Below are 24,743 nucleotides of genomic sequence, written 5' to 3'. Positions count from 1 at the left end.
CATGCTGAGGAGAAATGGAGAGGTTTCCATGCTGAGCCATATTGGCTCAGGAATTCTGGGAGTTGAAGTCCACCAGTCATAAAAGAGCCAAGGTTGCCTAACCCTGTTTTAGGGTGTTAAGCAGGTTCTCTCAGCAAGGCGGCAATGATAAACTGGAACTGGGCCACATTCTTATTAGATTTATATCCTGCCTTTATTTTGTATAAATCACCTTCTATTTTCCCTACAAAATTACTCATGCGAATAGCCTGGGCCGAGGGAGAATTACAGGATTTATTGTCTTAACACAACAGAGAGTACCAAGAAGTTAAAAAATGTGTTCTTTCTATACATTTTTAAAGTGGGCCAATAAATTACTTTGGATGTAGATAACCAGTTTTTTTTAGTGGGGACGAGAACCTCTGATCTCCCTGCTTGCTAGCCCAGCAACTCAGTCATTACCTCAAAAAAGGCTGCCTAAAGATTCCCTCCTTGTCTTCTCTTATATCAGGGGTAAGCAACCTTGGCTCTTTTATGACTCGTGGACTTCAAGTCCCAGAATTCCTGAGCCAGCCATGCTGAGGGGAAAGAGAGAAGTTTCCAAGCTGAGCCATGCTGGCTCAGGAATTCTGGGAGTTGAAGTCCACCAGTCATAAAGTGGTCTAGGCCTAGGCCAGAAGTAGGCAACCTTGGCTCTTTTATGACTCGTGGACTTCAACTCCCAGAATTCCTAAGCCAGCCATGCTGAAGGGAAAGGGAAAGGTTTCCAAGCTGAGCCATGCTGGCTCAGGAATTCTGGGAGTTGAAGTCCACGAGTCATCAAAGAGCCAAGGTTGCTTACCCCTGTCTTATACCCAGCAGAATCAAGGCAGACCTAATTTAAGCCTCTTTCTTAAACTTAACCACTTTTCTAGAGCTGAGGTTTATTTGTTTATTACTTGATTTATATCCTGTCTTTATTTTTCATCAACTCCAAGCAGCACACACTCCTGACACTCCCATCTCCTATTTTCCCCTCAACAACAACTCTGAATGAAAGAGGCTGGCCTAACTGGCTTTTCTCTCCAAGGGAGGATTAGAACTCAGGATCTCCTGGTTTCTATTCCAGCACTTTCTCCACTACCCCAAACTGTTTTCTCAAAGATGGACTCAGGTAGTCCTCGACTTAACGGTTCGTTTAGTGACAGTTCGAAGTTGCAAATGCGCTGAAAAAAGTGACTTAACGACCATTTCCCCACACTTACGACCGTTGTGGCATTCCCCGAGATCATGTGATCAAACTTTAGAGATGCTTGGCAACTGATTCATATTTATGACGGTGGCACTGTGTCTTCCTCCGTGTCCCAGGGCTTACGGGTTCACCTTTTGCGACCTTCTGACAAGCAAAGCCAATGGGCAAGGTAGATTCACTTCACAACTGTGTTCCTAACTTCGCATCTGCAGTGATCCACTTAACAACTGTGGCAAGAGAGGTCGTACAATGTGGCAAAATTTCACTTCACGGCTGTCTTGCTTAGCAACTGAAATTTTTGGTTCTGTTGTGATTGTAAAGTCGAGGACTTGCCTGTATGGTTGCTTGTGATCCGCCATCAGTGAACTGTTGGACAGTATTACTTGGTCTGTTGGGTGGATGTTTGGGTGGTTTTAGGGGTGGGGAATTGTGGTGGGTGGGAGTGTGTTTGGGGATTATGTGTATGGGACCTGGTTTTTGGGTGTCACGTAAATTTCGTTGTATGTGTATACTGTGTATACACATAACAATGACAATAAAGTTTATTATTTATGGCTAAGAATTTCAGGAAAATATGAAGGAGGCTAGGTTTATACCAGGGGTTGGCAACCTTGGCTCTTTTGTGACTCGTGGACTTCAACTCCCAGAATTCCTGAGCCAGCCTGGCTCAGCTTGGAAACCTTTCCCTTTCCCCTCAGCGTGGCTGGCTCAGGAATTCTGGGAGTTGAAGTCCACGAGTCATAAAAGAGCCAAGGTTGCCTACCTGTGGTTTATACTCTACCAGCTAGTTTTTTTCAGATTTATATCTGAACGCCACCTTTATTGTACTTCGGCAAGGCATCACCTGGTGGTGCTCTTTCGCTCCAGAGATCAAAGTGATGAATTTTGACTTATGAGGTACGTTGGATAGAGCCTCAGCTGCTGTTTTGATACCGTTGGTAGGTCTCTCAACCTTAAAGAAGAAAAAAACGACAAAAACGAGGACTCTCAAAAAGTGGAGGAGAGTGGAGAGGAAAAGCAGGAAAAAGGAACAGAAGAGCAGAAAAACGGGTCATCTGGACGTTCGCGCTCTGTTAAATCAGGTAATTAAAACTTTCATCGAAGCATTATGGCTTCAGGGCTGAGGGTGAGCTGATCCCTTCATGTGAGCGTGTCCTTTTGCATTTGAAAAATCCACCTGCCTGATGGACACTTTGGAGAACTAAAGCCAGGGGTAGGCAACCTTGGCTCTTTTATGACTCGTGGGCTTCAGCTCCCAGAATTCCTGAGCCAGCCATGCTGAGGGGAAAGAGAGAGGTTTCCAAGCTGAGCCATGCTGGCTCAGGAATTTTGGGAGTTTTAAGTCTACAAGTCATAAAAGAGCCAAGTTTGAAGACCCCTGCTCTTAATCTTCATCCTAGGATAGGGGTAGGCAACCTTGGCTCTTTTATGACTCATGGACTTCAACTCCCAGAATTCCTGAGCCAGCATGACTCAGCATGGAAACCTCTTCCTTTTCCCTCAGCATGGCTGGCTCAGGAATTCTGGGAGTTGAAGTCCACCAGTCATAAAAGAGCCAAGGTTGCCCACCCCTGACCAAAGCCATCTCCTTGGATAATAAGTATCCCTCAAGCTTGGCAACCTCACAAGGCCTGGATTTTAGCTCCCAGAATTCCGCAATTGTGGTAAAGTCCACAAAGGCATGAATTCTGAAAGTGGAAATTGTCACGTCGTCTTCTTAAAAGTTGTAAAGGTGGAGAAACATTCCTGTCCTATGATGTGATTTTGTGCCACTCTAGGAAGCCGAGGAGCCGAGCGAACAGTTGTTCTGGACAAATCCAAAGGGGAGCCGGTGATTAGCGTGAAAGCCGCATCCACCTCAAAAGAGAGAGTAAGTCTTTGCGTTTTACTGTCATGTAATGAAGTAATGTAATGAAGTTCCTGAAGTGGAAACTCAAGGACTTTGGTCACCTAATAAGAAGGAAGGACTCACTGGAGAAGAGCCTGATGCTGGGAAAGATGGAGGGCAAGAGAAGAAGGGGACCTCAGAGAATGAGGTGGCTGGAGGGAGTCACTGAAGCAGCAGGCGTGAGCTTAAAGGGACTCCAGAAGATGGTAGAGGACAGGAAGGCCTAGAGGAACGTTGTCCATGGGGTTGCGATGGGTCGGACACGACTTCGCAACTAATAACAACAACAGTGTAAAGGGGCCAAGACCACACACCCATTCTACAAACCTTCCTAGCTTGATAAAAGTTGGGTCCAGGGATTGACTGTTCAAACCTCGTCTATTACAATTGATTTTTTTTAAGCCACGGCTTTCCATCAAAATTGGTAGAACGTTTGATTGATTGTTTACTTATTTAAATTTGTACGCTGCCCATCTCTGTCTATCCAACTGACTCTAGGTGGCTCAGAATGTCCTAAATGACAGAACAAAATAGTTAACAGGATTGAAACATCGGACTTTAAAAGGGAAAACATTAAAATCAATATAAAAACAGATTTAAAAAAACCCAGTGCACAGACAGGGTGGAGGGGACACGTTTAGTGCTGTGTTTCCCTGAAAATAAGATGCAACCGGAAAAATAAACCCTGGCATGATTTTTCAGGACGCTCGTAATAGAAGCCCCACTCCAAAAATAAGGCCATCAGCCAGACGGACGCATTTAGCACCGTATTTCCCCAACTATAAGCCCTAACTGGAAAATAAGCCCTAATGTGTCTTTTGGAGCAAAAATTAATATAAGACCCGGTCTTATTTTCAGGGGAAACATGATAGTCTACTAACCACTTCCAAAATGGGATGCTCTTACCAGGATCCCAGGCCAGTTGGCCAAGGCAGGTTTTTAGGCTTTTTCAGAAAGGGGGAGGGGAGAATTTCAATTCAAGAGGCACGATATTACAAAGGATGGGAGCCACAGCAGACAAAGTCCTTCTCTTGAGCCCCACCAGGCATAATCCCTTGGCCGACGGGATCCAGAACTGGAGCAGGATTCAGCTGGAGCGTGTGGGGCAGGCCATAATAGAATAGAATAGGGCTGGAAGGGACCTTGGAGGTCTACTAGTCCAGCCCCCCCCCCCACTCAAGCAGGAGAACCTATACCAGGGGTGTCAAACTTGCGAGATCACGTGACGTCGCGCAACGTATCGGGCTGGTTTTGCCATTGTCGGCAATGGGGTGGGCGCGGCTTCAGTATGATGAAACTGGCCTGCGGGCCGGCAGTTTGACACCCCTGCCCTATACCATTTCAGACAAGTGACTGTCCAGTCTCTTCTTAAAAACCTCCAGTGAGGGAGCGCCCACGATTTCTGAAGTCCACCCCCCCCCCCGGTTCTCTTGGCTGCAGAGTATGGGCGCCCAGCTGCTCAGAAACGGAAGGCCCCGGGAGTAAAAAACGCAGGCGCTACATCCCCATCCTTTCCCCCCCTTTCTGCTTCGTTTCAGAGCACCAAAAGCCACGACCGCAAGTCGGAGAGCAAAGAGAAGCAAGACATTCTGTCGTTCGATAAAATCAAGGAGCAGCGGGAGCGGGAGCGCCAGAGGCAACGCGAACGGGAGATCCGAGAGACGGAACGGAGGAGGTGGGTTGGCGTTGGCTCCTCGCCACGTTCCTAACCCCCAAACGGTCGCCGGGGCAGGGGTTCCTCGGCTTTAGCCACCATCCGTTTGGTGTCCGATCCAAGTTACAGTAGCACTGAAAGAAAGTGACTTTGGAACTTACGGTTACGACCGTTGCAGCATACTCGCGGTACCGTGATCAAAATTCAGACGCTTGGCCATATTTATGAAGGTCGTGGCGTCCCAGGGTCACTTTTGCAACCCGACCAGTGGAGTCAACGGGGACGCCCGATTGGCTTAACAACCGTAGCAAGAAAATTGGTAAAATGGGGCAAAACTCAACTGAACAACTGTCCACCGTAGCAACAGAAATTTTGGGCTCAACTGTGGTCGTAAGTCGAGGACCACCTGCATCCATTGGGATGCTGCACCCTGTGTACCAAATGGGCGGAGCTTGCATTGATTTTGCTCTTTTAATGAGAGCATTGTATCCTGTGGACACCTCTGCTTAATAATAATAAAGTTGGAAGGGACCTTGGAGGTCATCTAGTCCAACCCCCTGCTCAGGCAGGAGAACCTATACTATTTCAGGCAAATGGCTGTCTAGTCTCTTCTTAAAAACCCCCAGTGTTGGAGCATTCACCGCTCCTGGAGGCAGGTTGTTCCACTGGTTAATTGTTCTAACTGTCAGGAAGTTTCTCCTTAGTTCTAGGTTTCTAATCTCCTTGATTAGTTTCCATCCGTTGCTTCTTGTCCTGTCTTCAGGTGTTTTGGAGAATAGCTTGACTCCCTCTTCTTTCTGGCAGCCCCTGAGATAGTGGAAGACTGCTATCATTTTATTTATTTATTTATTTCTAAAATTTATATGCTGCCCAATCCCAAGGGACTCAGGGCGACGTACAAAATTAAAACAATAATCTAACAATAAAATAAATACATTCATACAGCGTGTCCGATCATATCCCGCCCCCCCCCCCCGGGGACATCAGCCCCAGGCCTGCCGGAACAGGAGAGTTTTAATGGCTTTCTTAAAGGCTGACAGGGTGGGAGTAGTTCGAACCTTGGGGGGAAGTTGATTCCACCAGGTCGGAGCCACCACAGAAAAGGCCCTTCCCCGAGGGCCCGCCAGCCGACATTATCTGGCCGATGGGACCTGAAGGAGGCCCAATCTATGGGACCTCACCGGTCTCTGGGAACTGTGCGGCAGTATGCGGTCCTGTAAGAAACCTGGCCCTATGCCATGAAGGGCTTTAAAGGTGATAACCAACACCTTGAATTGCGTCCGGAGACCCACAGGAAGCCAGTGCAGCTCGCGGAGGTTAGGTGACACATGGGCGTACCTTGGCGCACCCACAATCACTCTCGTGGCTGCATTCTGAACCAACTGCAGCCTCCGAATGCTCTTCAAGGGTAGCCCCATGTAGAACGCGTTACAGTAATCCAGTCTTTGAGGACATTGACAAATGTCCCCCTTTGTCCTTCTCTTCATGAAACTAGACCTACCTAATTCCAGCAACCGTTCCTTATATGTTTTAGCCTCCAATCCCCTAATCATCTTTGTTGCATTCACCCATCCTTATAATAATAAGGATGGGTGAATGCAACATTCACCGCTTCTGGAGGCAGGTTGTTCCACTGGTTAATTGTTCTCACTGTCAGGAAGTTTCTCCTTAGTTCCAGGTTGCTTCTCTCCTTGATTAGTTTCCATCCGTTGCTTCTCGTGGCTTCAGCTCCCAGAATTTCCCAGCCAGCAGGGGGATTCTGGGAGCCGAAGTCCACAACTCTTAAAAGTTGCCAAGGTTGGACACCCCTGCGAATAAGCAACCTGTTTGAAAACAGTCATCAACCTGGTGAGCTGTCAGCTGGGCTTTCTTTTGATCACTTTGAACTTCTCTCAAAGTCCTTGATAAATAGGATGCTGAGGTCGCCCTTCTTGGCTCGCTTCCAAAGTGGACGAAAGAGCCGCCTGGTGTCAGCTGTGTAGCACTGGACCGGTTTTTTTTAAAAAACGGTTCTTGTTTTTCGTGCGTCCTTGTCGCAGCTCAGCAGGCTCCGGTCCAACTTTGCCCCAGCTGAGCTGAGCTGTTTCCCCTCTTCTTTTGAAACCCTCCTGTCTCCGTGCAACAACCAGAGAGGATTATCCTGGCATGAATCTGCGGTCTGTTGACATGATCTATTATGCAGCTGTCGCTTTCCTCCCGGGATCCACTCTCTGTTTGGGCGTCATGGAGGTTTGAGTCAGTTGCTGAGTGAAATCTTCCGTATTTCTCCAGTGCCGCCTCCTTATTGCAAGCAGATATTTTAAAGAGCTCTTTATTATGTATGAACGCGCTGCGTTTTTCCACTTAATGGATCGTACGTCAGCAGGCTGGCGGAGCTCTTTCTCTTGATTAAATGTTGTCAGGGGTCTTTTTTTTTGTCCGTGTGACAAGTAATTATTAATATTGGAAGAAGCCTTTCCCTCTCCTTCCCCCTCCCTCTCCATTACCTGCATATTCCCTTCTAAATTTGACACACTCCATTCATTTGAGACACTCACTTCACTTCCACATTCTCTTCTTTCGTTTCCCCCAATCGGGCAGGTGGGTGCAGTGTGCTGGATTTTTTTTTTTTTTAAAAAAAAATTCATTTAAAATTTTATTTATATATATCACACCTTTATTATATTTACAAATATCTCAAGGTGGCGAACTTATCCTATACACCTTCCTCCTGTTTTCCCCATAACAATAACCCTGTGAGGTGGGTTGGGCTGAGAGAGACTGGCTCAAAGTCACACAGCCAGCTTGCACGCCCAAGGCAGGACTAGAACTCGCCGTCTTCTGATGGTTGGCCAACTTGGCTGGCTTTCATGCCCAAAGTGGGACTACATCTCACCGTCTCCTGGTGATTGGCCAACCCAGCCAGGTTTCATGCCTAAGGCGGGATTAGAACTCACCGTCTCCTGGTGATTGGCCAACCCAGCCAGCTTTCATGCCTAAAGGGGATTAGAACTCTCCGGGTGATTGGCCCAAAGTCACCCAGCCAGCTTTCATGCCTAAGGCGGGACTACAACTCACAGTCTGCTGGTGATTGGCCCAAAGTCACCCAGCCAGCTTTCATATCTAAGGAGGGACTAGAACCCACAGTCTCCTGGTGATTGGCCCAAAGTCACCCAGATAGCTATCATGGCTAAATCAGGACTTGGAATTCACAATGACCTGCTATGACCCTGGAATGCAGCAAATTTCATAAATATGAGCCAGTTGCCAAGCGTCTGAATTTTGATCATGTGACCATAGGGATGCTGCAATGGTCACAAGTGTAAAAAACGGTCATAAGTCACTTTTTTTTCAATGCCATTATAACTTTGAACGGTCACTAAACATTTATAAGTCGAAGACGAACTGTGTTAACATTTAAGTATTAAAATGTCCTCTATCCTGATAGGTTCCACTGAGCACACAGAGAATGACCACTGAGTTGAGATTGTGGCAAGAAAAGACTTAAAGCAGATCTATTTTTTCCTAGGAATGACTGCAATTCTTTTAAATGGTGTGTCTGAAATGTTTTCCCTAAGAGTACAAAATAAAAATAATTTTATAATCCAGCAGGATAGGGCAGTAAAATGTAAGGCTATTGTCAGTCGCCATAATTTCTTCTTCAAGCAAAGCTAATTAAAATTAATGCTTTAAAAGTTACTGAAGCTAGCTCCCATTTAAATTCGCATTTCTTTCTATCCGCCTTTCCTGATAAAAGGAAAACTTTTTTCCTTTTTAATAAAGTACCAGATTACAACGGAAAAAGTAATACCAGCTACGCCATTAAACAAAATTAAATCTATAAACGGCCACAACATAAATGCTTCTTAACATTATATTTAGCTAATTGCTTTTCAGTAAGACTCAGAATTTCTCCATGATCAGATGCAGGGGCTATAAACAAATCACTTTCATACTTTTAATTGAGGGGGGGGGGAAAGCAATGTTTCATGTCTGGCTTGCCTGGTTTTAAATACAGAGCAACCTCTCATGACATAGAAGGCCTCTGTTGTTGTCCTCTAAAATGGTTTGCCAATATCTCAGATTCTAGCCATGGCCAGAATTTAGTTTCTTGAAAATAACCTTGGATTTAGCTCACATCACTTTAGGCAGGGGTCCCCAACCTATGGGCTCTTGGCCCGCGGGCTGCAGAAATGACTGGCCAGGGCATACACATGTGGGTGTGCATTCCCCCCCCCCACTTGCGGTAGCGCTCACGGCCCTGTTTGCACATGTGTGCGGGCATGAACGGAAACCCTAGTGTGGGGGGAGCGTGCGCGCCCTGTTTTTGCATGCGTGAACGGGCCGATAGTGTGGAGGGACATGTGTCCCCCCGTTTGTGCATGCGTGAACAGGCTGCTAGCGCGGGAGTGTGTGCGTGGCCCATTTGCACATGCATGAATGGGCGCTACCCACCCTGGGGGTGCACAGCTGTTTGCGCATGGTCGGTCCCTCGTCATCTCTGGGGCAGCCCCACGGGCCAGATGTGGCCCACGGGCCTTGAGTTTGACACGGCTGTTCCACTCTCTTGCTGAGATTCAGCCTTGCCACCTCCCCCGTGCAAACCCCCTCTCGCTTTCCATGTGTGAACCCAGGGAACGGGAGCGGAAGGAGCGGGACCAGCACTCACAGGAGGCCCAGGAATCAGACGAGAGGCAGCGGCTGCAAAAGGAGCGGGAACGGCTGCACATCCAGAAGCAACGGCTGGAGCGAGAGCGGATGGAGCGGGAACGGTTGGAGCGGGAGCGGATGCGCATCGAGCAGGAGCGGCGGAGGGAGCAGGAGCGCATCCACCGGGAGCGGGAGGAGTTACGGCGGCAGCACGAGCAGCTGCGCTACGAGCAGGAGCGCCGTTCGGCCTTGCGGAGGCCCTACAACGACGGACGGTGAGAGAGTCAGCTTGTAAGGCAGGAGTGCCAACCTGGCACCTGGCTGTCCTTTCCCTTTAAGTCAAACTCGGAGCTTCTGTAACTGCCTGCGTGTTTTGTAAGCATTTTACCTTGTGGGCCTTTTGTTCTCTGCTCTTTCTGGTCAGATCCTGCATCTGTTGGCCCTAACATTCTTAACCCAAAAGACCAACGCAGTCCTAGGTTGCATTAACAGAGGGACAGAATCAAGATCACGTGAAGCGTTAGTACCGCTTTACAATGCCTTGGTAAGGCCACACTTGGAATCCTGCCTCCAGTTTTGGTCAGCATATTATAAATAAAGATGTTGAGACTCTGGAAAGAGTGCAGAGAAGAGCAACAAAGATGACTAGGGGAGTGAAGGCTAAAACTTAGGAAGAATATTTGCAGGAATTGGGTATGTCTAGTCTAGTCAACAAAAAGACTAGGGTTGATATGATAAGGGGCTGCCACAAAGAAGAGGGGGGGGTCAACCTATTCCCCAAAGCACCTGAGGGCAGGACAAGAAGCAATGAATGGAAACTAATCAAGGAGAGACGCAACCTAAGGAGAAATTTCCTGACAGTGAGAACAATTAATCAGTGGAACAGCTTCCCTACAGAATTCTTGGGTGCTCCATCACTGGAGGTTTTAAAGAAGAGACTGAATACCTGTTTGTCTGGAATGGCTTGAACAGAGGGTTGGACTAGAGCAGGGCTTTTCAACCTTTTCACCCATTGTACCACTTTTAGAATACGGCAACATCCGAGTACCACCAGTCGCCTAGCAAGGTGTCAAAAACTTGATAACCCCCCCAAAAAAAGTGATAAAGTACAGGTAGTCCTCGACTTACAACAGTTCGCTTAGTGACTATTCGAAGTTACAATAGCACTCAAAAAAGTGCCCCCCAAGCCACAGCCGAGCAAGACACCTGCCTGCCCACCCGGCAGCGCTCTTCCTCCTGTCCGAGGTTTTCATTGTTGTGAGCATTTCTGTTGAGGATTGGCAGCAGAAGTGGGGGGCGGTGTTTGGTTTTTATTCCCCCCCCCCTCTGCTGGGTGGTTGCAGCAGGTTTGGGTCACTTCACATGACCCTGGGACCCTTTGACCATCATAAATATGAATCAGTTGCCAAGCATCTGAATGTAAATCACAAGACCCTGGAGATGCTGCAACATTCCAGCTGATCGGCGCTTCTTCTGGGCTCAGCAGAAGCACCAGGATCAGTGCTGCTTTCCAGCGGATTGGTGCTTCTTCAGGGCTCAGCAGAAGCGCCAGGATCAGCACCGAGCTCCAGCTGGATCCTGGCGCTGATCCTGGCGCTTCCGCTGAGCCCTGACAGCCCTGCAGCTCCAGCCATCTCTCGCTCAGGCTTGTGCGGTGCTGCCACCGCTTCAGCTCATTCCCCTCCCCTGCTACGACTTTTCTAGGATGGTCGCGTACCACCTGCCAGGTGCCAGTGTACCACAGGTGGTAACCATACCACTGGTTGAAAAGCCCTGCACTAGATGGCCTTCCAACTCTCTTATTCTGTATGAAAGCTGATTGGATGACTTTGGGCCAGTCCCTCCCTCTCTCTCAGCCCAACCCACCTTACAGGAGTGTTGTGGAGAAAAAGGAAGGGAGTATTTATTATGTGTGTTTGCTGTCTTGAGTTACTTAATAAAGACAGGCTAAACATCTAAAAAGTAAATGCGTATTATAAATAAATGGCCGAAACGGCAACCCACGTCTGTCTGGAACCGGAGTGCTGATAACCTGTTGAATCTGGGACTCTTTGCAGCCGTGACGATGGTTACTGGCCAGAGCCAAAGCGGATGGCCATGGACGACCGATACCATTCGGACTTCAGCCGGCAGGATCGCTTCCACGGCTTTGATCACAGGGATCGTGGCCGCTACCAAGACCACTTCGGGGACAGGTAAGTAGCCAGCCGTGCCCTCCCGTGTAGCTCAGGGCTCTCAACACACAAACCAAACGAGGGGCAAGTTGGCTAGCCTGAAGGCGCCACTCTGAAGCCAGTTTCACCCAGGGCTTCCAGAATCCTTGTAGAGCAGTGGTTCTCAACCTTTTTAATGCCGCGACCCCCAACCGGTCGTAAGTCGAGGACTACTCAACCGGTCGTAAGTCGAGGACTACTCAACTGGTGCAGCACCGTTTGCAGAATGGGACTTTTGGCGGGCTCAGCAGGGCAGAGACAGCCTGGACAATTCCTATTGGCTTTTGAAAGCCAATAGAATTAGACTCTATTCAAGAGAGTCTATTCTATTGGCTTTCAAAAGCCAATAGAATAAAAGGGAGTAGCACAGCTAAGGAAAAGGGGGAAAAAATGGCAGACTGCGTTGTTTGGCGACCCCCGTGAAATGGTCGTTCGACCCCAAATGGGGTCCCGACCCACAGGTTGAGAACCACTGTTGTAGAGAATTAAAAATGTCTGAGGCATTCAAGAGGGTCAAGGTGACCGTCCATTTATTAAACCCTCAACTCCTCAACCATCATTCTCTTTCTTGTGAAAGTCATTTCACGTCGGCTTCCTCCATGTCAGCATTTGGCATTAAACCTGAACGGTACCATTTGGTTTTATTGCTCATCTGTGGTCGTTTCTTCAAGTTCAGTGCCTTTACAATATTCTTGCAGGCCAGAGGGCAGCACATGGGCTACCGCCTGCAAGGGTTTTGGTCCCGCCAGTTATGGCTAGAACTCGACTTTCATTCGGTTATTTATTGCTGAAACTGTGAAAAATGTTTCATATGCCACTATTCATCTTCCTTTGGATACTTGGAACGGAGAGGGTCCCATCGGCTTTTTGACAGCTCAGTGACAGGCAGGCCCCTTTTCTTAATAAAGTTGATTCTGTTTCAAGAAAAAAAATCAACATACAAAATAACTGCCGGTAAAAAAGGAGTAGAGATAAAAAAAAAAAAATTGAAAAGGGGTTAAAATGTGGGGGAATAAAAGGGAAAAAAAAAACAGGGAAAAGACCTAACTTCCTTCAGCGCAGATACATAATCAGATATAGGTAATCCTTGACTTAACCACCGTTTGTTTAGTGACCGTTTGGGGTTACAACAGCGCTGACCAAAGTCACAACTGTTTTTTCATAATGACTGTCGAGAGCGTCCCCTGTGGTCATGTGATCAAATTTCAGACGCTTGGCAACTGAGTCACATTTATGACAGTTGCATTGTCCCTGGGTCCAGGTGATCACCATTTATAACCTTCCCAGCTGGCTTCCAACAAAATCAATGGCTAGATAATGCTTAACAGCCCCACGATTCCTTTAACAACTTCAGTGCTTCACTTAACTGGAGCAAAAAAAGGTTGTAAAATGGGGCAAAACACACTTAACAATTTGCCTTGCCAAGCAACAGAAATTTTGGACTCAGCTGCGGTCATAAGTCGAGGACTGCCTGTAATCTTTTACCCTACTAAACATAGCATAACTAATATCTAACCTTTAAGTTTCACGGCCTTTCTGGAGTCCTAAAAGACATCCAGAAACCCAAGCCCAAAATTCAGAAATACCTATCCACCCTTCTCGAACAAGATCATCCAAATTTCTTGGAGGTCATTTAAAAGATCATTTAAAATTTCTGATTTTAAAACAAACCTGAACAAAATCTTAGAATAACTATAACAGTCAATTCCATCAAATGACAGCTAGATGCTTTTCAGGAAGGGAATCGTGGCATGATAGCCAAGTATCGCTTAGGTGTGGAAGAATTTGCTTCCTTTTTCTGGGGTCCCATAAAAGATAAAAGAGCAAGGAATTGCAGCATCCCTGGGAGGGTTTTCAGAGCCACTTGAGGATAATACCATGTTTTGTGTGCACTTGAAATTCTCTGTGTATGAGAGAAAATGCTTGGTATAGGTCAGGGGTCTTCAAACTTGGCCTTTTTATGACTTGTGGACTTCAGTTCCCAGAATTCCTCAGCCAGCATGCTTGAAGTAAAACTAAATAAGGTTATCCACCATAGATTAATCCAGGGGTCTTCAAACTTGGCCCTTTTATGACTTGTGGACTTCAACTCCCAGAATTCCTCAGCCAGGCACGCATCTGGGAGTTGAAGTCCACAAGTCATAAAAGGGCCAAGTTTGAAGACCCCTGGTATAAGTGATGGCGGGACAATTAATTTTATAATTGGGATACCTTATTTCGTAAGGAATTGAACGTAATATGGCTATATTTCTTTTATCCTTTCTATCTGTTCCATTCTCTTATTGATATCATTGTTACTATTATTATTTGATATTATGATTACTATTACTTTGTTGTTTGGCATGTACTCAGAACTTATGCACCGGAGACAAAATTCTTTGTGTGTCTATCACACTTGCCCAGTAAAGTATTCTAATTTAGTAATTTAATCAATTCCTTTTTTTTTTTTTTTTTGGTCTCAGCATTGCCCCTTTTTGGGGAGATTGTTTTTGGCAACATTGTACACAGATTTCCATACTTGCAGATCAAAATTGGACAGACACTATTTACTGGGGAGGTGAAAATCACTAGGATTGACTCCAGTTGGTGGTAACGTTCATTGACAAGGTAGAAAATAAAGGCATCTGCACGCTGATAAAGATATCTATTGATACTTTTTCCGCGTGGCGGTGGGAATCGCCTCAACTTCATAATTATTTTAAATTTCTGATCAATACATGCATGGCGGATAACTTCCTTTTTCCCCTTCTAGGAGAGAAAGTTCAAGGATGGTGCCAGACCGAGATGGACAGGTATGCTTGGCTTGAACTGTGGTGTGAATTGTTAAAAATTCCTGTCTCTTGCTCAAAAACTGCCCAGTTTTTATCCCAAAGGTGCTTTTTTTTTTTTCTTCACGAGGCAACTGGACTTTTTTGTTTTTCTTGAAGACGTTTCACTTCTCATCCAAGAAGCTTCTTCGGCTCTGACTGGATGGTGGGGAAAGGAAGGATTTATACTCCTCGCAGACAACCGGTCATTTGCCTTCTTTGAGAGAGTAGTTGAGGCCACTTGGGGGTTTATCTGTGTTCTCAGGGTCACCCGAGTGGTGCAAATGGCTGTGGAGCTGCCTTGGAACTGCTGAAAGGACTCTGTTGTAGCCTGGAGATGGACGATGTAGTATCCCTTCCCCTCTGTTCAGAGAGGGCTGTTCAATTTTGACACAGATGGCCTCTTTGACCCCCTTTCAAACGAGCGGTGATCTCTGTCCAAAATGTGGCCGTCTATGTCAAAACTGAACAGCCGTCTCTCAACCGAGGGGGACGGATACAACATCGTCTATCTCCAGGCTACAACACCATCCTTTCAGCCGTTCCAAGAAGGCTCCACACCCATTTGCACCACTCGGGTGACCCTGAGGACACAGGTAAGCCTCCAGGTGGCCTCAATGACTCTAAAAAGATGCAAATGACCAGCTGACTGCAAGGAGTATAAATCCTCCATTCCCCACCATCCAGTCAGAGCCGAAGAAGCTTTTGGGATGAGAAGCTTCTTGGATGAGATTAGGGGACTGGAGGCTAAAACATGCAAGGAACGGTTGATGGAATTGGGTATGTCCAGTTTAATGAAGAGAAGGACGAGGGAGGACATGATAGCAGTCTTCCAGTTTCTCAGGGGCTGCCCCAAAGAAGAGGGAGTCAAGCTATTCTCCAAAGCGCCTGAAGGCAGGACAAGAAGCAACGGGTGGAAACTAACCAAGGAGAAAAGCAACCTGGAACTAAGGAGAAACTTCCTGACAGTGAGAACAATTAACCAGTGGAACAACCTGCCTCCAGAAGCTGTGAATATTCCAACAATGGAAGTTTTTAAGAAGAGACTGGACAGCCATTAGTCTGAAACGGTGTAGGGTTTCCTGCCTGAGCAGGGGGTTGGACTAGAAGACCTCCAAGGTCCCTTCCAACTTTATTATCATTATCATTATTATTAGAGGTGAAATGTCTTCAAGAAAAACAAGAAAGTCCAATTGCCTCGTGAAAAAAAAATCACTTTTGGGACAACCGTGACCTCTGGATGATGGAGAATCTCCATGCCCAGTTTTTAAAAGTTTAGGATTTACAATTTCAAGGGGGCAGGTCCAGAGCAGTGGTTCTCAATCTTTTTAATGCCGCGACCCCCAACCGGTCGTAAGTCGAGGACTACTCAACCGGTCGTAAGTCGAGGACTACTCAACTGGTGCAGCACCGTTTGCAGCATGGGACTTTTGGCGGGCTCAGCAGGGCAGAGACAGCCTGGACAATTCCTATTGGCTTTTGAAAGCCAATAGAATTAGACTCTATTCAAGAGAGTCTATTCTATTGGCTTTCAAAAGCCAATAGAATAAAAGGGAGTAGCACAGCTAAGGAAAAGGGGGGGGGGAAATGGCGGACTGCGTTGTTTGGCGACCCCCGTGAAATGGTCGTTCGACTCCAAATGGGGTCCCGACCCACAGATTGAGAACCACTGGTCTGGAGCCAAAGGTGGATCACAAGGGCTCGCTCGGATTGTGTTTCGGGGGTGATCCACACGTCCGTTGTCCATCGAAGGAAGATCGTAGAGAGCACCCCTGTCGTTCACAGCTTGCCTTTGGGACAAGCCAGTTTTACAGGTAGTCCTCGACTTACAACCGTTCATTTAGTGACCCTTTGAAGTTACAACGCCACTGGAAAAAAGGGACTGATGACCGTTCTTCACACTTTACGACGGTTGCAGCATCCCCCTGGTCACGTGACTGAAATTCGGACGCTTGGCAACCGGTTCATATTTACGACGGTCACAATGTTCCGGGATCATATGATCCCCTTTTGCAACCTTCTGACAAGCAAAGTTCATGGGGAAGCCAGATTCAATTTAACAGCTGTGTGACTAACTTAACAATGGCAGAGACTCGCCTAACAATCGTGGCAAGGAAGGTCATAAAACGGGGCAAAATTCACTTAGCGAGTGTCTCATTTAGCAACAAATTTTGGGCTCCGTTGTGGTTGTAAGTCGAGGGCTACCTCCGTTTTGTCTTTAGAGGTCTGCCTCTGAGTTTTGTGTGGGCTGCTCTCCTGCCTGGTCTTTTTTTACACCTGGCCCCTCATTGACACCAGACTGCAAATGAGCCATTAAAAATTGGACCGTGAAATTAGAAACTTCCTCATCCAAAGTCAGATTTCGTTTCATGCAGACACTCCCTTTCTGCGGCGATTAAGCTCCAAGTGGATTTGCTACAGATGTAAGGGCGACAAGATCACCATTTATTCCAAACTATGAAGTGTTTTTTTTTTTTAATGTTTTTGAGGGAAGAGCTGGCTTTCATGTTCAGCTGCAGGGCCCACTGACGAGTGCCCCAAAGGCGTACCGGTAGCTAGCATTTAGCAATAGCATTTAGGTCAGTGTTTCTCAACCTTGACCATTTTAAGGCATGTGGACTTCAACTCCCAGAATTCCACAGCCAGCAATGCTGGCTGTGGAATTCTGGGAGTTGAAGTCCACATGCCTTAAAATGGTCAAGGTTGAGAAACACTGATTTAGGTTAATATGCCCTCCCCATAAACACTTTACAGCACTGTCTTGGTGGTTTACAATGTAGAAGCAGTTGTTTGCCTCTTGCCCCCAACAATCTGGGTCCTCATTTGACCAGCCTCAGAAGGATGGAAGGCTGAGTCAACCTTGAGCCCCGTCAGGATCGAACTCCAGGCTGGGGGCACAGCTTGCTTGCAGTACTATATTCTAACCACTGTGCCATCCCGGCTCCTCTATTAAACTAGTGGTTGTAAATCAAGGGATAGCGATAGCTAGCTAGGATGGATGGATGGATGGATGGATGGAGAGATGGATGGAGAGATGGATGGAGAGATGGATGGAGAGATAGAGATACGATAGGTAGGTAGGTAGGTAGGTAGGTAGGTAGGTAGGTAGGTAGGTAGGTAGATAGATAGATAGATAGATAGATAGATAAATAGATAGAATAAGATAGCAATAGCGCTTAGACTTATATACCGCTTCACAGTGCTTTATAAACCTCTTTAAGTTTATACAGCCAGCATCTTGCCCTTCCAACAATCTAGGTCCTCATTTTATGGACCTCCAGAAGGATGGAAGGCCGTGTCAAGATAGGTAGGTAGGTAGGTAGGTAGGTATAGATCAGTGGTTCTCAATCTGTGGGTCGGGACCCCATTTGGGGTCGAACGACCATTTCACGGGGGTTGCCAAACAAGGCTGTCCGCCATTTTTTCCCCCTTTTCTTTGGCCACGCCCCTGGCACCCGGTGATGTATAAGTGGTTGGGGGTCACCACAACATGGGGAACTGTATTATAGGGTCACGGCATTAGAAAGGTTGAGAACCACTGGTATAGATAGATAGATAGATAGATAGATAGATAGATAGATAGATAGATAGATAGATAGATAGATAGATAGATAGATATTGCTTTACAAGCCTTTCTAAGTGGTTTACATAGCCAGCATTTTGCTCTGTTAATCTGGGTCCTCATTTTATGGACCTATGGAAGGATGGAGGTAGGTAGATAAGATAAGCATTACCGGGGAGAGGATATTTAAATGTTTGATGGCTGTACACGTGACCTCAGCTGATGCTTCAGGACCTGAGTTGAGATGAAATTCTACAAGGTTTTCATGAGTCAAAAAAATAAATAATCAGCTTTAGCACGATGGCACTAAGTGATGCTGGATACTGTCCTGCAGATGGCAAAGGTTGATGAATTTTGACATTCCGAAGGCAGTAATCTCAAACATCTTTTGTGAACATCTCCTTCACTGGCATTCGCCAGCAGATGCTGGCTGCAGTGGAAACTAAGATACTGGGCCTCAAGTAAGACGATTGGCCACATTTTCAGGCATTTATTCGCAATAGCGCTTAGACTTATATACCGCTTCACCGTGCTTTATAGCCCTCTCCAAGCAGTTTACAGAGTCAGCCTGTTGCCCACCCCCGCCCCGCGCCCTTCCCCCAGCAATCTAGGTCCTCATTTTACGGACCTCCGGAAGGATGGAAGGCTGAGTCAACCTCGAGCCCCATCAGGAGGCAGTGGCTGGCAGGGAGCAGGGAGTCGGCCTGCAGTGCTGCATTTGTAACCGCTGCGCCACCAGGCCTTAGAGCTGCCCCCTTAAACCTTAACAGGCTTGTCCTTTTACACTAGTGGCCAGAATTGTGGCAATCTTTTGGGACAAGTGGACAGTAGAAATGCCACCTTTGGTTAAGTTTCCACCCGTTTTTCTTCTAATTTCTTTATAACTGTAGCCTTGTTCACTTAATAATACTATTTTACATCGCTTTCTGGGTGACCAGTCAACTCTCGGCACCATTGCTTTAATTTTATTGCATTTTACAAGCTCACTCAATGAAAGAACACAAAAAAACCTCAACCAACTTGATAGCCATCACGTAACACACTGACAAATGCCCTCCTCTCAGCTTCAATACAGGACATCAGTCACCGGATCTTACTGTGATCCGATTGGCTCATTGCCAAAACAAGATGACACCCGATTGGCTCCCTAAACACTCACGCTCATTGGCTACAATCAGATGAAGGACAGCCACCTGATACCAACCTAAGCAAGTTGTGCTTCCTTTTTCCGGTGATTTGGCTATAACCTTTCATAGAATACAGTACAGATAATTGCACGAACTTCGTTGCGTTAACGTTCTTGATTAAATTATCTTTCCATTGATATGTAATTTTATGGTACTGCTCCCCCCCCCAAAAAAAGTGGTGTTACTAGCCATCCAACCTCGAATGTACACTTTTTCCACAAGGTTTCCACAATTTGGGCCACTACTGTAGAGATGGACCATTTTGTGTCGAGAAGCTTAGTAACCTGATATTTGGCCCCTCTCTTTTCAGCACCATCCCGACGAGAGGCCTGGGCCTCCCCACGATCGCCATTCGCGGGACGGCTGGGCGGGTTACGGGTCAGAGCGGAGGCTGAGCAGAGGCCGAGGTTTACCTCCCCCATCCCGGTGAGTTTATTTAACGAGGAAGAGGCGCCTTTCCGCCGTGTTTTCCCGGAGAAAGAAAGCAAGAGGGGCACGTACATACATATACAGGTAATCCTCCACTTAACGACCACGATTTGAGCCCAAAATTTCCACTGCTGAGCCAGATAGTCGTTAAGTGAGTTTCAACCCTCCCCCTTTCATGACCTTTCTTGCCGCAGTTGTTAAGGGAATCACTGCGGTTGTACAACAACAACAACAATAATAATAATAATAATAATAAAGTTGAAAGGGACCTTGGAGGTCATCTAGTCCAACCTCCTACTCAGGCAGGAAACCCTATATCATTTCAGACCAATGGCTGTCCAGTCTCTTCTTTAAAAACTTCCAGTGTTGGAGCTTTCACCGCTTCTGGAGGCAGGTTGTTCCACTGGTTAATTGTCCTCATTGTCAGGAAGTTTTTCCTTAGTTCCAGGTTGCTTCTCTCTTTGGTTAGTTTCCACCCGTTGCTTCTTGTCCTGCCTTCAGGCGCTTTGGAGAATAGCTTGACTCCCTCTTCTTTGGGGCAGCCCCTGAGATACTGGAAGACTGCCATGATGTCCCCCCTCGTCCTTCTCTTCATTAAATTAGACCAGTGGTGGCGAACCTATGACACGGGTACCAGAGGCGGCACTCGGAGCCTCTCTGTGGGCACGCGTGCCGTTGTCCCAGTCTCGCCTCCCCCATGACCCCCTCCTCTCCAGCAGCCCCCCTGGAGGAGAGTCGCCCCCGAGCATGGCCCACACGGAGCAGCGCGGCCAAGGACATGGCAGCCAGGCAGCGTACACAAGACTGCCCTCATGCCCCATCGTGCACAGTTGATGCTACAGGGCGTGGGCAGAGGGCGTTCCTGCTCCGCTGGCCCTCACCCAGGCATTCTCCCTGGCCTGGCCCACTCAGTCATCCTCCTGAAACGAGTTCTTTTTAAATTGTCCCATTCTCGTTGCAACTTGAAATTAGCTTTTTAAATGCTTTGTGGTCTTAATGTCAACAAATGGGCCCATCCAGCTGCCTGTCGCGGGCACAAGCCGGTTCTTGTAGTTTCATTTTCAGGAAATAATCTCTGGATGGTTGGACTGGGCATTCAAGAAGAAATATGGAAGAACTGGGAGAGCCTTGACATATTTTGCCCCCGAAATAACAACTTTCTTGTTCTTCTTGTTCTTCTTCTTGTTCTTCTTCTTGTTCTTGTTCTTGTTCTTCTTCTTCTTCTTCTTCTTCTTCTTCTTCTTCTTCTTCTTCTTCTTCTTCTTCTTCTTCTTCTTCTTCTTCTTCTTCTTCTTCTTCTTCTTCTTCTTCTTCTTCTTCTTCTTCTTCTTCTTCTTCTTCTCCTCCTCCTCCTCTTCCTCCTCTTTCTCCTCCTCCTCTTCCTCCTCTTTCTTCTCCTCCTCCTCCTCCTTCTTCTCATCCTCCTCCCCCTCTTCCTCCTCTTTCTTCTTCTTCTCCTCCTCCTCCTTTTAGCACTGATGATGTTAGCTGGTTGGGTAATGAAACATCTGCAAGAAAACAAACTCAGAGAGCACCAAGGACCCCACACTCCTCCTCCTCCTCTTACTTCTTCTTCTTCTCCTCCTCCTCTTCCTCCTCCTCTTTATTATTATTATTATTATTATTATTATTATTATTATTATTATTATTATTATTACTCAAGAGAGTGAAGGTATGTTCCTCTTTCCTCCCATTTTCCCACGACAACCATGGGAGATGGGCTGAGGGACTGACCCAAAGGCACCTAGCCAGTTTTCTTACCTAAGGTGGGACTAGAACTCACCGTCTCCTGTTGATTGGCCCAAAGTCACCCTGCTGGCTTCCATGGCTAAGGCAGGACTAGAACTCCTTGTCTCCCGATGATTGACTTAAGAGTCACCCAGCACCTTCCACATCAAAGGCAGAACTAGAAATTCCCATCTCCTGGCGATGGGCCCAAAGTCACCCAGCTGTTTTTCCATACCTAAGACCGAAGGAGTAGAACTCTCCATCGCCTGGTGTTTGGTTCGGAGTCACCCAGCCAGCTTTTCATATAACTAGGTCGGGACTACAACTCTCCGTCTCCCGGTTTCCAGCCTGGTCCCTTCGCTGCTAGACCAAACCGTCAATCCATCCTAAAGCTCCAGGGCGACCCCAGGCAGCCCCCCCCCCTTGTCTAAAATACTTCAGAACTAAAGCAATTGCTTTTTGGTTTGTTTGTTTGTTTGTTTGTTTTTTGCCCACAGGCGTGGAGAATTTGCACAAGGCGGATCGCAGCACTCGGTCGGGCCAGCGCCCAACATGCCAGGCGGTTTTGCAAGCCAGGATAGGACAAGCCGGCCGGCTGACCCGCGTTTCGCTCACCGTTATTGAAGATTTTCCTTTTCCGACACGACTCTATGGCAAGCAGGCTCTGTGGAATTTTGCTCCCCTGGTTATGGCCTCGGAACTGTTTTGTTTCCTGAAACAGACGCCCACCACAGTAGCTTGCAGAGGATGTGAACTCAGTTGTGTTTTGTGTCTGTGTGAGTGTGTGTGTGTGTGTTCCCTCCTTCCCCCTTTCTGCTCTGGATATGTTCTTACCGGGACACCGCTCAGTTGTTTCGCAGGAAACATTCCATTTTCCACCAATAATAAATCTTACTGTATTGAGCTGGTGGGAGAGTGATTGGGGCGGCTGATAAACGATGAACTGGAACGTTTCCCATGAATTCAATGGTGAAAAAAGTAAGGTTTTACATTTAGGCAAGAAAAACCAAGTGTACGGGTATAGTATAGGGGGTACCTTGCTCAATAGTAGTAACTATGAGGGGGAGTCCTAGTGGACAATCACCTAAATAGGAGCCAGCCTTGTGCTGCAGCTGCCAAAAAAGCCAACACAGTGCTCGGCTGCATTAACAGAGGGATAGAATCAAGAACACGTGAAGTATTAATACCACTTTACAATGTCTTGGTAAGGCCACACTTGGAATACTGCATCCAGTTTTGGTCACCACGATGTAAAAAAGATGTTGAGACTCTAGAAATTAGAGTGCAGAGAAGAGCAACAAAGTGGATCAGGGGACTAGAGGTTAAAACATATGAGGCACGGTTGCTGGAATTGGGTGTGTCTAGTTTAATGAAGAGAAGGACGAAGGGGGGCATGATAGCAGTCTTCCAATATCTCAGGGGCTGCCCCAAAGAAGAGGGAGTCAAGCTGTTCTCCAAAGCCCCCGAAGGCAGGATAAGAAGCAACGGATGGAAACTCATCAAGGAGAGAAACAACCTAGAACTAAGGAGAAACTTCCTGACAGTTAGAACAATTAACCATTGGAACAACCTGTCTCCAGAAGTTGTGAATGCTCCAACACTGGAAGTTTTTGAGAAGAGACTGGACAGCCATTTGTCTGAAATGGGATAGGGTTTCCTCCCTGAGCAGGGGGTTGGATTAGATGACCTCCAAGGTCCCTTCCAACTTTATTATTATAAGGATGGGTGAATGCAGGTCATCCTCAACTTATGACTACAACTGAGCTGAAAACTTCCATTGCGACACAAGATAGTTCAGTGAGTGGTGCCCCATTTTACGACCTTCCTTGCCACAGTTGTTAAGTGAATCACTGCAGTTTTTAAATTAGTCGCGCGGTTGTTAAGTGGATCTGACTTCCCCCCCGCTTGACTTTGCTTGCCAGAAGGTTGCAAAAGGGGGAATCACGTGACCGCCGGGACAATGCAACCATCATAAATATGAGTCAGTTGCCGAGAATCTGGATTTTGAGCACAGGGCTGTGGGGATGCTGCAGTGTGTGAAAAACCATATTACGTCATGCTTTTCAGTGCTGTTGTAACTTTGAATGGTTGTAAGTTGAGGACTGTCTGTATTCAGTTTGGCCCACGCTCAATCTTGCATTGGCGTGTTGGGCAAGCGTAGGTGTTAGTAGGCGGGCACAGTACCCAGAGAAAAAGATAAAAAATTATAGTTTGAAAGGGAATGAGAAAAAGCAGAGGGCAAGATTGATTTTGGGGGACAGTGTTTCTTAACCGTGACAATTTTAAGATGGATGGACTTCCAACTCCCAGAATTCTCCAGCGCTGGAGATGGAGAATCCACCAATGGGTTGAGACTGTATTCCTGCCCAATCAGATCAATCAGCCAAAGTTGCCACGCCCGTCCTGGACCACGAGATCCCCAGTCTTGACTGATCTCGCCCACTGGACAGACATGCAAGTTTGGCTCTTAGGCAAGTAGAGTCTCCATTGGTGGATTTCATTTCCAGTAGCTTAGATTATTTCCTTTGAATTAGATCATTTGCCAAATTCTAAAATTTCCATCCCAAAAATACTAGTGATATCTAAATTTCTCCTTTACTGAGGAGGTATCCATTGGTGGATTCTCCATCTCCGTGCTGAGAAAAGGCGTTCAGGTAAGACAACGCCCCTTCCCCAGCCTGCATGCTTTTACGATGGGTGGACTTCAGCTCCCAGAATTCCCCAGCCTGCATGCTTTAAGACAGGTGGACTTCAGCTCCCAGAATTCCCCAGCCTGCATGCTTTAAGACAGGTGGACTTCAGCTCCCAGAATTCCCCAGCCTGCATGCTTTAAAATGGGTGGACTCCCACAATTCCCCAGCCAGCTTCCTTTAAAATGGGTGGACTTCAGCTCCCAGAATGCCCTAGCCAGCTTCCTTTAAGAGAGGAGAACCTCAACTCCCAGAGTTGGCTGTTGGATCTAGCTGATGACTTCCTTCTCCGTGCGTTTGGCGTTTCCAAGGAATGCAGGAAAGAACGGAGATGCCTTTGAGATTTTTATTTTTTTTTTTAAATCTTGGGAGGTTTTATTAGCATTCTCTCAAAAAGCAGAGGGAGAAGCCTGGCCTGCTACAAAGAGAAGTTTTTGCTTCCAGCGATGATGTCCTCGTTTGAAGGATTCCTTTGAAGTCCTCCAGGGTCTTGTCGGAAATAAAATTGGGCGGCTGAAACGGACGGAGGAGGCAAGCTGCAGAAGGAAAAGAACAAAGCCATGGAAATTTGAGTGGCTGGCAAGGAGGAGCCTCGCTTATTCGAATGGGTGTGTTTTTGCAATTGTAGAAAGATGGCAGGCACGCCAGAGGTCATCCAGTCCCACCCTCTGTTTGATGCTTGGCCTGAACGACCAGACAGAATAGACTTGGGTGGGCGTGGCTGTGGTGGTCATGGCAGACTGGGT

The 24,743-nt window shown here is 47.0% G+C and overlaps 1 protein-coding gene across 1 annotated transcript in view; it reads left to right on the top strand.

The window, feature by feature from the left end:
* The window catches only part of LOC120297068 (scaffold attachment factor B2-like), a 50,781-nt gene extending 28,570 nt beyond the window's left edge, over positions 1–22,211 (top strand). Inside the window, exons 12-19 of the mRNA XM_039319290.1 lie at positions 2,153–2,292; positions 2,989–3,080; positions 4,637–4,773; positions 9,366–9,656; positions 11,439–11,576; positions 14,347–14,386; positions 19,461–19,576; positions 21,805–22,211. Of these exons, the coding sequence (XP_039175224.1) occupies positions 2,153–2,292; positions 2,989–3,080; positions 4,637–4,773; positions 9,366–9,656; positions 11,439–11,576; positions 14,347–14,386; positions 19,461–19,576; positions 21,805–21,931 (1,081 nt within the window). The 3' untranslated portion in view covers positions 21,932–22,211. The remainder of the gene's footprint in view (positions 1–2,152; positions 2,293–2,988; positions 3,081–4,636; positions 4,774–9,365; positions 9,657–11,438; positions 11,577–14,346; positions 14,387–19,460; positions 19,577–21,804) is intronic.
* The last annotated feature ends 2,532 nt before the right edge of the window (positions 22,212–24,743 follow it).

Source organism: Crotalus tigris, unplaced genomic scaffold, assembly GCF_016545835.1.
Source record: "Crotalus tigris isolate CLP2741 ecotype Arizona unplaced genomic scaffold, ASM1654583v1 scf7180000022970.308977840:1548163, whole genome shotgun sequence".
Lineage (NCBI taxonomy): Eukaryota > Metazoa > Chordata > Lepidosauria > Squamata > Viperidae > Crotalus > Crotalus tigris.
Note: the sequence above shows the minus strand (reverse complement) of the source record. Positions and strands in the feature narration are given on the sequence as shown.